The sequence below is a fragment of the Notothenia coriiceps genome, unplaced genomic scaffold (assembly GCF_000735185.1).
Source record: "Notothenia coriiceps isolate Sejong01 unplaced genomic scaffold, NC01 NC01_scaffold00007588, whole genome shotgun sequence".
Classification (NCBI taxonomy): domain Eukaryota; kingdom Metazoa; phylum Chordata; class Actinopteri; order Perciformes; family Nototheniidae; genus Notothenia; species Notothenia coriiceps.
In genome coordinates this window covers 16,229-27,455 of record NW_011340289.1, presented here as the reverse complement: position 1 = coordinate 27,455, position 11,227 = coordinate 16,229, and the positions used below count along the sequence as shown (strand labels likewise).

The window sequence follows — 11,227 nt, the reverse complement described above, 5'->3', positions numbered from 1 at the left end:
GTTGGTCGGAAATCAAGTTTAATAGTGTAAAAATCATTGTTATTGTCATCGGTGATGAAAAATAACAGTAGCAAAAAATAAAACAGCCTTAGACGTACAGAGCATTATGAGAAACATATTTACACATCATATCTCACGCTTTAAGGCAGTTGCATTTGGGGGAAACAGAGCAGATATTACCCCAAGTGGTTGGATTAACAGTCAGAAAATATTTTTAATTTGTGGATTTATGGAAAATGGCAAATTTCATACATACTAGTTTAGTGGAATTTTTTTTTTTAAACTAACTGTGAATAAAATGATGTAGTGTAAGAGTTTATATTTGATTTTGGTATTACACTTGCATTTTTAAACCAGTTTTGTGTCTTCGTAATCCCAAATAATTACCAAAAAATATGTAGTATTTTACAGATTTTATGTTATATATAATCATATGGTCTTATCATTAGATTACAAATACATCTACCACAGAGGAAGGGATTTTGTTTACCACATTTGGACACTCCATTTACCTCGTAGCACCTTATATAAAGTAAGACCAGAGCAGAAAATAAAATAGAAAAATAAAATAACAAAAAACTAAGAATAAACTCGCCCCTTTTTATCCAATATAAATGTACAAAAACAAACAAAAAATATCACAGATTTTATTATTCAACCTGCTAGAAATAATGATAGATCTTCATTTATAATGGCCTCTTGTATCCTAAGGCACATTTCGTTCAGTTAACACCACAAAAAGTCTTAATCTGTAGAAATCCAGCCCAAAATCTGGGTTGAAAACGGTCTCAAATACAGCCGTTATTTCCCTGAGTTTGCCTTTTACTACGAAAACACCTGACAGCAAACTCAATTAAACAATGATAGTATTTGAGAGGATTAACAGGTTTATCTTGAGCTAAATATATACTAGCAGCTTGAATCTGATGTCAAATATTACAACATCTGTGACTAAAAATAAATCAGATTTCAGCAGCGAGGGTATGTCCAGCTGAGGGTTTTTTGGGGGTCGGTCAGGGAAAAGCTTCTAGTGTCCTTCTCACGCCGTCTTCTTGCGTAACACGAAGTAAATGATGGAGGAGATGAAGGTGAGGGAGAAGGCGATCCACGCCAAGATGAAGCAGTGACCGTACCAGCCGTTCTTCTCGTCCAGGTGGAAACGGTCGGTGTAGATGGCGGCTGCGATCATGATGCAAAGACCTGCAAGGAAAGGAGACGAGGAGGTGAGTGAGGAGGAGTGGAGAGGTACTCAGATCGCTGAATTAAGTCAAGAAACCTATACCAAAAACTAGTAAACTACAACTGGTTTGCACACTATTAATTGCTCCATAGCTTCTCTTGGACTTAAAATCACATCGTACATGTTACATTTAGATATTCAGTTTAATATGTAATACTCCTTCCCTCACATTACATTACATGTTAGACGCTTTTATCCAAAGCCACTAACATACTCCCCACAGGAGCTATTTGAGGTGAAGTGTCTTGTCCAGGGACACAACGACATGCTGACAGCAGTGGGGTTTGAACCTGTGCTCCCCTGATACGAACACCAACACACTAGTCCACTGCGCCGCTGCCACACATACTTATGTATATATATATATATATATAATAATAACTTGCTTTATACTTTGTTTTTGTTCTTTTGTAATTTCCACATATATATTTTTCTACTTTCTTGTTTATTTCTAGTCTTTTTATTTGTATTGTACAATGCCATTTCTTTTTATGCTGCAACACAAACATTTCCCAAATTTGGATCAATAAACTTATTATCTTATTAACCTGATACACAATTTATCCATGATTACGGCTTTCTTTCTTACGTTTTTTTTAATATATTTGATAATTCTTGCAACAGTTAGATTCATTTTTAGAGATGCATTAGTTTATCACTTGTTTTTTTAATGTAACATCTTAATCTGAACTAAAGCTATAAAATAAATACAGTGGAGTAAAAATTGTGCTTTTATTTTATTTATTTATTTATCATTTGCTTATGTGATATGTTCTGGTTTTACAGGGGGGAGTGTACAAATGCAACAACACACATACTTGTGTATTTTGCATTATGTTAGGGAACATTACATGAAGTATAAAGTAGCATTAAATAGAAATACTCAAGAACAGGGACCTAAAAGTAGTCTTTTTTGTAATTCAACATGTATATATATACATGTTGAATTACAAAAAAGACTACTTGTTTTTAAATGCTATTTTATTTCTATTGAGATGTTTACATGTTGCAATGTTTATTTCTAGCCTCTTAAATGTTTGTGCACAATGCCATTTCTTGTTATGCTGCTGCCTGCAACGCAAACATTTCCCAAATTGGGATCAATAAAGTACTTCTTATCTTATCTTGATTTCAGTACTTGAGTAAATGTACCCTTCCCCCACAGAGTAACAGAGATACTCACAGGCGAGGAGCTGGAAGGCGCCGGAGATGGTGAACCTCTGTCCTTTCTCCAGAGTGAACAGCTGAGCCACAAACACAAAGATTCCAATGATGGAGAAAATACAGGCGAGAACCGAGCTGGCCTGCACCGCCTGGAGGTAATCTGCAGGGGGCGACAGAGAGGGAGAATGTCAGTGAAATATGTGCTAAACATCACACTGACACACCCAGGAAACTGTTACTCTGCAGTGACACCGTGTTCTGGTCACATCTGGTCAGAATGGCAGGAATGTGGCGTTCAAACACCATAAATATCTCAGGATTTTGAAACATGCGGAGTATTTTGAAGGTCCAAAACTTAACATCACTTTACATTAGGTTCAAGATGAAGTCATTTCATTGAGTTCTGCTACGACATTTGACATCTTTGCATTATGTTAGCCTCATTTTGAGCTATACTGGTCTTGATTTGCAATGCAAAAGTAATTATTTGGATAACTGAAAACCCATTGTGTTTTTTCAAATCATTTGCATGTCATGTTCTGGAAAAATGCCACATAAAGGGCTGGATAAAGTAAGATAACATCACTTGAATGTTTCTCATTTCATTTGAAGAAAAGGATGCCTCCGTGCACCAATCGGGACGTAGCAACAGTATTTCTCAAAATCCAATAAAACTACAACCAGAGAAGCCTCGGAAGCAGAGTTTTTCCGTGTTAAACTTAAAAAAAGATGCTTAAAGATGACTTTGATTGGTGTCTTTTAGGCATGACTCAATATTTAAGAGAAGTACTGTGGATTTGAAGCCAGTTTTCCAGTATCTTTGACAAAACAAAGTTAAATCAGAACAAGTTGAACAAACTGGCAACAAAATCAATAAAACGTTGAGGGCAAACTTTGTTTTTAATTAAGTAAATATGATTTTGTCAAAGTGTAGTACGCATGGAAACAAGTTCTCCTCTTTAAAGGCGGTGTGTTTGACTTACCCTGTGGGTAGTGTGAACCTGTGGGAAGATCTGTGAGGTTCCACACCCCGTTCGTCTGAATCCACCGAGCCCACACATCAGTGGATATTTCGTCAGTCATCCACCAAACCTAAAACAGGAAAGAAACGAGATGTTACTTTAAAAATCATGGTCCGACTTTGTTGCAGCGGTTGGACAAGTATGAAAAACGTTCCTATGAGCTGAATAAAGGTTAATGAATTAATGCTGGAGGGATCATTCAAAGCAGGAGGGTGTGTAAACATAGTGTGTGTTCAACCTGTGTTCTGACTATACTGTATATAAAGAATGGCCAAAGTCGCAACATGCTCAAATTTTAACGTTAGGCATTGTTAAGGTGTCCCCAAGTCATCGGACGAGTGTTTTCGCCAAGTTTCGCAAATCTAGGGTTTCAAATTTAGACATGACGTGTTTTGATCGCCACCATCTTGATATTTTGGTTGTCGCCATGTTAGTTTTTGGTTGTAGCCATAATGTTTTATTGGAACCAGAGTTCAAACGAGAGGGTGGATCTTAAGGAGAACACTGAGATATTTTAAGGCAGCCAAATTATTACAATTAGCTGGAAAACACAGTGAAAAGGAGCAATCACAGACAACACCCAAACCGGACAACATTGTGATAGCAACTTGTTAAAGTAGCCACGCCTTAAAGGATACCTTACGATAAAGAAAGAGGATTCTTTATGGTCCTAAATTGGTCCATAATTTACAAAAACAACATCATGCTGTATTGGAGAAGACTTGAAACTAGCGATTGAGACCATGACAATTATTACTGAGGTTATAAATCAAGTGAGATCAAGCTTTTTTTTCCTCATAGATTTATACACAATTTGACTTAGTTTTTGTAACCAGTTGATATTGATAACTCAATACTTTAAAACTAGCAATTGTGACCAGTTTGGAAAATGTTTACTGAGGTGTTGAATCAAGTGAGAAGTAGGGTAAATGTTTTCATAGTCTCCTACACAAGTTGACCTCTATTTGAAACCAATGGAGTCCACTCAAGGTAGGCCTACAATGTTTTTACTTTTTCAGACCCGGATGTTCCCGCTCAGTTATGACATGTATTTAAAAAGCTGCAAACAAGAGCGACTATTATCAAAGGTAGGAATGCACATCCGCCAGTCACCGTCACATTCCCTGTTTCTCACTCAGGTATGTGCAATATTCACTACATCACAGGCAAGAATCTGACATATTTACATGTGTATTTTCACTTTCTTAACAGCACTGTGCCTAGGGCTAAAATACACTCAGTGACACCAGGTGACGACACTACATCGGCCCCATCTGTCACCAAGACATGTCAAAAATGCGGCCCTGAGGAGAACAGAGGCTCGTTGATAAGAGTGCAGAAATCCCTCCTAAGAATTTCTGCTGTCTGTCAGCATCGAGGAGAAGCACATAGCTCTGTGTTTTTAACACTCAAACTAGGGAGGAAGTCAGGGATTATGTAGCGCTCGTCAATAACTGAGGTAGAAGGTGTGGTTCAGGTGTGTTGAATTAAACTTCCAGCACAAACAAAATAACAAACAAAATGTACTTACATTGTCAATGGTGGCCACCAGGAGGATGATGATGCCTATGATGTGAATGCCAAAGATACCAGCGAGAAGGATCAGCATGATGACGACGACTGCTGGAGAAAGAAAGAGAAGCACAAGAGGAAAAGTTGTCACACCACTTTATTATGCAGGATAACTGCAGGGCTAACTCGTTCGCTAATAAAACACACACACACACACACACACACACACACACACACACACACAGCAGACTGGCAGCTACAGTGAGTAGCAGAAATGTGATAGAAAGATTAAAATGTGGCCAATAACAAAAGGCACTTCCTGTGTGGTTTAACACCCCAGCTCGAAGCACGCACACAGATCTTCATAAACACACTCAAAGCAAGGCGAAAACCTGGCATCCACTCAGGGTGTGGCTTCACAACTTCTAATTACTCTGAGTTACAGCTCTCACGGTGAAATGCCTGCATAGACGGTGAGAAACGCTCTTATCGAGAGGTGTTGATGTACATTTGTGGAAGGAAATCGAAAATACGGTTTGGCGGGTGAAAGAAGGTGTAAAGGAGGGAAGCTTGTGGCGGGATAGATGAGTTCAGGCTTGTCTCCACTCCTTAAAATAACTGTCAAGAAAACCTGCCATTCTAACGTTAAGCCTACGCCCGCTTCCCAGGGTTTGAATTACGACACATCGTAACCTCCGCTCTCTCTCACCTGAGGCCTCGTCACTGGTGGCTCTTCTGGCTTTTGACCCACTTTGTGTTGTGTGAACTTTTTTTTAGGTAAATAATCCGCAATGGGTGTGTGAACGGAGAGGCACATCTGGAACGAGCTGTTTTTCTCGACAACGGGTAAAGGAGTGGTCAAGGGCTGGGTACACACACACACACACACACACACACACACACACACACACACACACACACACACACACACACACACACACGCACACACACACGTACACACACACACACACGCGCGCGCACACACACACACACACACACACACACACACACACACACACACAATGAGCAACCGGTCGGCTGCACGATATATCACATGTCACGCCTGCTGCATCTTTACAAACATCCCCCGCCTTTCACCTGATCCAGAAATAGTTTTTGAACATTTTCTTATTATTTCGATCTTCTGTCAAATGCTCAAACTGTATGAGCAACTTCAGTGAAGTTAGTTCAACAGTCNGATAAATATTTACAATAACAACAATGTAGTCTTCTACATGTATAAACCTTACTAAAGAATTGAATGTCATCTCCGATAGAAAATGCTGTTACACACAACCTTCCTAAATAAATTTAATGATTACTTATAACAGTAACCAACTCCGAAAAATCTCTTCCTACTTGATATTCGGACTTCAATGTATTGTAAAATATGGGATTTTGTATTACTTCGGTGTGTGTTATTTATTTAGTGTTAATAACATTCAAATTAATAAATGGAGGGCATAACGAAAGATGGTGGTCTGAAAATTACCACTAACAATGTTCAGTGATGACCTTTACGGACAGTGTATTGTAGATGTCCCAGATTCCCCACCAGATTGAGTCTCTCATGGAGATGTCAAATAACAATCTTGACGACCTCGTTATCGTATAGTCCCCTATCAGCAAAGTCTCTAATCCCTCCCCCCTCTCTCGACGGGCAAAGTAAAGTGTGACAAATTTTTTTGCCATTTGGTTGCCTGTAAAAGGAATCGACTACGTACAGTTAAATTTAGTTATGTATGTTGATAAAAATTTAGTTATTTTTGTAAAAGATTTAGGCTATTTTCCGTAAAATTTAATCTATAACCTAACGCACCAGCCGACCCTTTATAAAACCCCAGACACTATCACTCAATTTTTGTGACCCTCTTTACTGGTTACCTAAGACCAACTACATTAACGGGGTATTTTAGCCACCAAGTATCCCGGTCCTTGTTTGGTCCGACTCAGCCCGCTCCATAAGATTTGATTACGACCAGTTCGGTCGGAGCTGAGCCCTTTTGGTCAGTACGGTAGGGATGCACTATAACCCACGGCGCTTATCAGATACTAATGGACCATCTCCATTGCTTTTTTGTATAGGGCAGACACAAATCTACTCTTATTTTGTTTTGACAAGGTCCCTAGTTTCGAGTGAAAGTGAAGTCGCCCACTATCGTCGCTGTAGGGTAGAATCAGTGAGTCATTTTTTTTAGGTCCTGTAAGACAGATCAACCATTTTATTTTCTGGAACTTCAGAGTATATCTGATACTAGGTGACCAAAAACCTACTCTTATTTTGTTTCCTGACAGGACATAGTATCAGGTAGAAGTAGGTCCCACTATCGTCCTGTGGGGTACAGCGAGTGAGTCTTTTTTGCCTGTAAGACTACTGCAAAGTTTTATTTTCTGGAAACTTCAAGAGCTATATACTCGATAGTAGGGACAAGGGGTTCGGAAAATAACTTTGACATGTAGTCTTACAGGACAAAAAAGACTCACTGATGTACCCCACAGGACTGATAGTTGGACCTCACTCTACCTACAATCCTAATACAAATTTTGTCCTGGGTCCACGTCCCGTTACTGACTCTACAAATTACAAATAACAAAGCCACCTGAGTCCGTCCAAAACCCACTAATATAATTACCTCAGTGTCCTTATTTCACTTCCATCGTCTTTTTTTTTTTTTTTTGGGCATCACTCTCCGACTGACAATGTTCGGTCCGTCATCCTACGTCCTCTCGTCCGTCCAACCGACCTTCCGAGACCACCTACTACCTGCCTCCCTAACCGTGACCCTTTGTGTTCCTTGATCAATGGTACCTCATGCTTATTGTGCGTCTGTCTATGACTTACCCGTCGGTCCTCACATATGGTGACCCACGATCTTTTGTCTAGCACACCCACTCAACGACCCTCTGATCCTCAATCTATTCGACTACAGGACTAGTCTACTACCTCCTGTCGACTTAAGCCTGCCGGTCCACCTCTCGTAGTCCCGACGCGGACCGTTCCCCTGTGGTGTGTGTGTGTGTGTGTGGTGTGTGTGTGAGTGTGGTGTGTGTGTGTGTTGATGTGGTGTGTGTGTTGTGTGTTGTGTGGTGTGTGTGTGTGGTGTGTGTGTGTGTGTGTGTGTGTGGTGTGTGTGTGTGGTGTGTGTGTTGTGTGGTGTGTGTGTGTGTTGTGTGTGTGGTGCTGTTTTGTGTGTGTGCCCTTGTTTGTCCCTGGGTGCAAACCTGACACTGTCATGCGGGGGAGTTGCCCTCGGAGGTCGAGCTGATGGTCCGAATAGACCCAGCAAGGGACGCTTCACGGGCTTACTCTCTCCCTGTATCTTACCGAACGCCTGGGTCGACCGCAGAGGAGCCTTATTGGGAGGGTTAGTTGACTAAATGACCATGGGCCGGGCCCGCTTACAGGTATGTCGGCAGCCTAGGCACAATCCGACCACAGTAAGTTATTTAGTTACACCACTCCACTACATACCGACTCCGTGTTTCCAACCTGTTTGTGATACCACAAGTTGAAACCTTGGTACTTTCCAACCCCTTAAGAGATACCTCCCTCGTCGAACATCAGATTGCGTCTACTAACTCATACGCGAGACTAGTGTATCCCCGGTTACTTCGCACCAAAGTTAAGAACTGAGTCGAAACATTTCCTTTATAAAAAACTTCTTTGGTTGAAAGACTGGACCAACTTGACCCCTCGACGCAGCATCGCCAAACGTTAATACGGCTAACGTAAGTAGCCTCGCCCCGTCTTCCCGTCTCGCCTGTAGGAAGGTTAGATGTTGTTTGCTGCCTCTACCCCCTGATGTAGAACAATAACATTATAAATAGTAACATAGCTGAACATGGTATTGCACATTTAGCTTTGAGTGTTACTGACCTGAGATGTTTTTATTACATGAATTAAGGTGACTGAGGCTTTGGGATGCAAACTCATCTGTATGAAAAGGTGACAAGGATCCGAGCCCCCCGGCTCCCCCACCCCACGGAATATCGGCTTTAAAATGAGGAATAACAGAGGATTTTAGCAGTCAGAACAACTAAAGCAACAGTGTTAATAATAACAGAAACGCCAAAGAGTCACATCTAATAGAAATATATAAAAGCATTTATTTTAATTTGTGTAGCAGTCAGTTTATAATTTTGGCAGCACTGTTGAGCATTTTGAAAATGTGTTTTCGTGCCTCTGTGCAAGGCTTAAGTCTTTTTATCTTTATAGCCACATGGTGTAAAGTAACTAAGTTCATAAACTCAACAAGTACTATACTTGGGCACAATTTTGAGATACTTGTACTTTATTTAAGTATTTCAATGTTTTGCTACTTTGTTCTTCTACTCCACTACAGTTCAGAGGTACATGGTGTACTTTTACTCCACTACATGTATTTAATACCTTTAGTTACTTTACAGATGTGGATGAATGATGTGAAATACAATCAAGTGTTAAATCAGACTTTAGTTCCACCTGGAGTAAATCCACAAGCTACCCTGCAGTATACAAAGTCATTCAAACTAGCTGCACCTTTACCAGCTTTGAGAACACTTTCATGATCAATCATTATAAAACATATCATATATATTATTCTGAAATGGACCAATCTGCACAATGACTACTTTTACTGTCGCTACTTTCACTATATTTTGATGAGAATACTTTTCTACTTTTACTTGAGGAACATTTTGAATGCAGGACTTTTACTGTAACAGAGTATTCCTACACTCTGGTACTTCTACTTTTACTCAAGTACAGGATCTGAGTACTTCTACTTTTACTCAAGTACAAGATCTGAGTACTTCTACTTTTACTCAAGAACAAGATCTGAAGTACTCAGATCTTCTACTTTTACTCAAGAACAAGATCTGAGTACTTCTACTTTTACTCAAGTACAAGATCTGAGTACTTCTACTTTTACTCAAGAACAAGATCTGAGTACTTCTACTTTTACTCAACTATAAGATCTGAGTACTTGTCCCACTTCTTTATGATATAGATACTAATCAAAATATGTCCTAACTGCCCAATGTGTTCAATACAAACCATTTATTTAGGCTGCAATTATAATAATAACTGTGAACCTTCAACCACTTCAGTAACTGATGGGATGTTGATGCACCAGGGAACTCAAAAAGAGAAGTAGAGTTAATCGACTACACAGGTGAATACCATGAAAATACTCCACCTTGATATTTCATTTATTTATTCTACTCCAAGTCTGCATTGTACTGCACTATATAAAACCAATAAATGTGTATTTTACAATACATACAAATAGTGTATAAGATATTACTTTATGCTCATTTTCAGGTTCATATCAGTATGTTGTGCCTGACCAAATATAAAATGTAAGTAGGTTTTCCCTCACTTATCCAGAACATGGACTCATCTCTTTCCATTTTGCATATAAGCTCTGATCTTATCATTCATTTTCAGCAGAGTTTCTGACACCACGCCTCGATGTCACTGAATAAACACAGCCCGTCCCTCGGGGAGAGATCAGAGCTTTGAAGTTTTCTAATTCAGGTTTGGGATGGAGGTGTTTCTTGTCTTAAAAATCTACCGCTTTTTCTCGTAAAGCCCCACCCAAGATAAGAGACACCTCTGTATCAACGTCTCACAGCGTTTCGTGTTATAGTCAAGAAATTAATCTATTGATTCGTGTTCACCAACAGGATTTCGCCATTTTTTTCGTGTCACACAGAACGATTTAAAAGCAATGTGAATAATAACAAATTAGAAGGAAAAAAAGATGACAAAAAATACAGAGGTCAGTATTCTGAGGCTTTGAGCCATTTATTTTCCTCGCGGACGGCAAAGAAATCCGACATTATAGAATTTAAAATAATAGGGATAGGGTTAGGGTAAGATATTGAGTAAGAACATGTTTTTATGAACCACACAGCTTCTGGTATTCCAAGACCCGACCGGACAGAAAGGCGTGGTGCAGGCACGAGACACACTACCAAGAGAAATACATTTCTTTTAAAATCGTTCTGTGTGACACGAAAAAAATGCAAAAATCATGTTGGTGAACACGAATCAATAGATTACATTAATTTCGTGACTATGACACAAAATGCTGCGAGACTGGGTTGTCTGTATACGGGGAGGCTGTGGCGCAGTGGACTAGTGCGCTGGTGTTGGGATCAACTGCAGTCAGCATGTCGTTGTGTCCCTGAGACACTTCACCCCAAATTGCTCCTGTGTGTGTTATTCGTTTAGGATAATAGCGTCTAACAAGTGACATGTAATGTAATGCAATCAATAAAGTTGAGATCTAACAATATAAGGAGA

General features: G+C 39.7%; 1 protein-coding gene across 2 annotated transcripts in view; it reads right to left on the bottom strand.

Moving 5' to 3' along the window:
* The window catches only part of LOC104944172 (epithelial membrane protein 2-like), a 25,310-nt gene continuing 14,083 nt past the window's right edge, over nucleotides 1-11,227 (bottom strand). Inside the window, exons 2-5 of one of the 2 annotated variants that reach the window (XM_010769673.1) lie at nucleotides 4,958-5,046; nucleotides 3,388-3,496; nucleotides 2,424-2,564; nucleotides 1-1,200 (exon numbers count right to left, since the gene is read on the bottom strand). In XM_010769673.1, the coding sequence (XP_010767975.1) occupies nucleotides 1,040-1,200; nucleotides 2,424-2,564; nucleotides 3,388-3,496; nucleotides 4,958-5,035 (489 nt within the window). In that variant the 5' untranslated portion in view covers nucleotides 5,036-5,046 and the 3' untranslated portion in view covers nucleotides 1-1,039. Of the gene's footprint in view, nucleotides 1,201-2,423; nucleotides 2,565-3,387; nucleotides 3,497-4,957; nucleotides 5,050-11,227 lie in introns of both variants that reach the window. The other variant, XM_010769672.1, reaches the window with a different exon arrangement.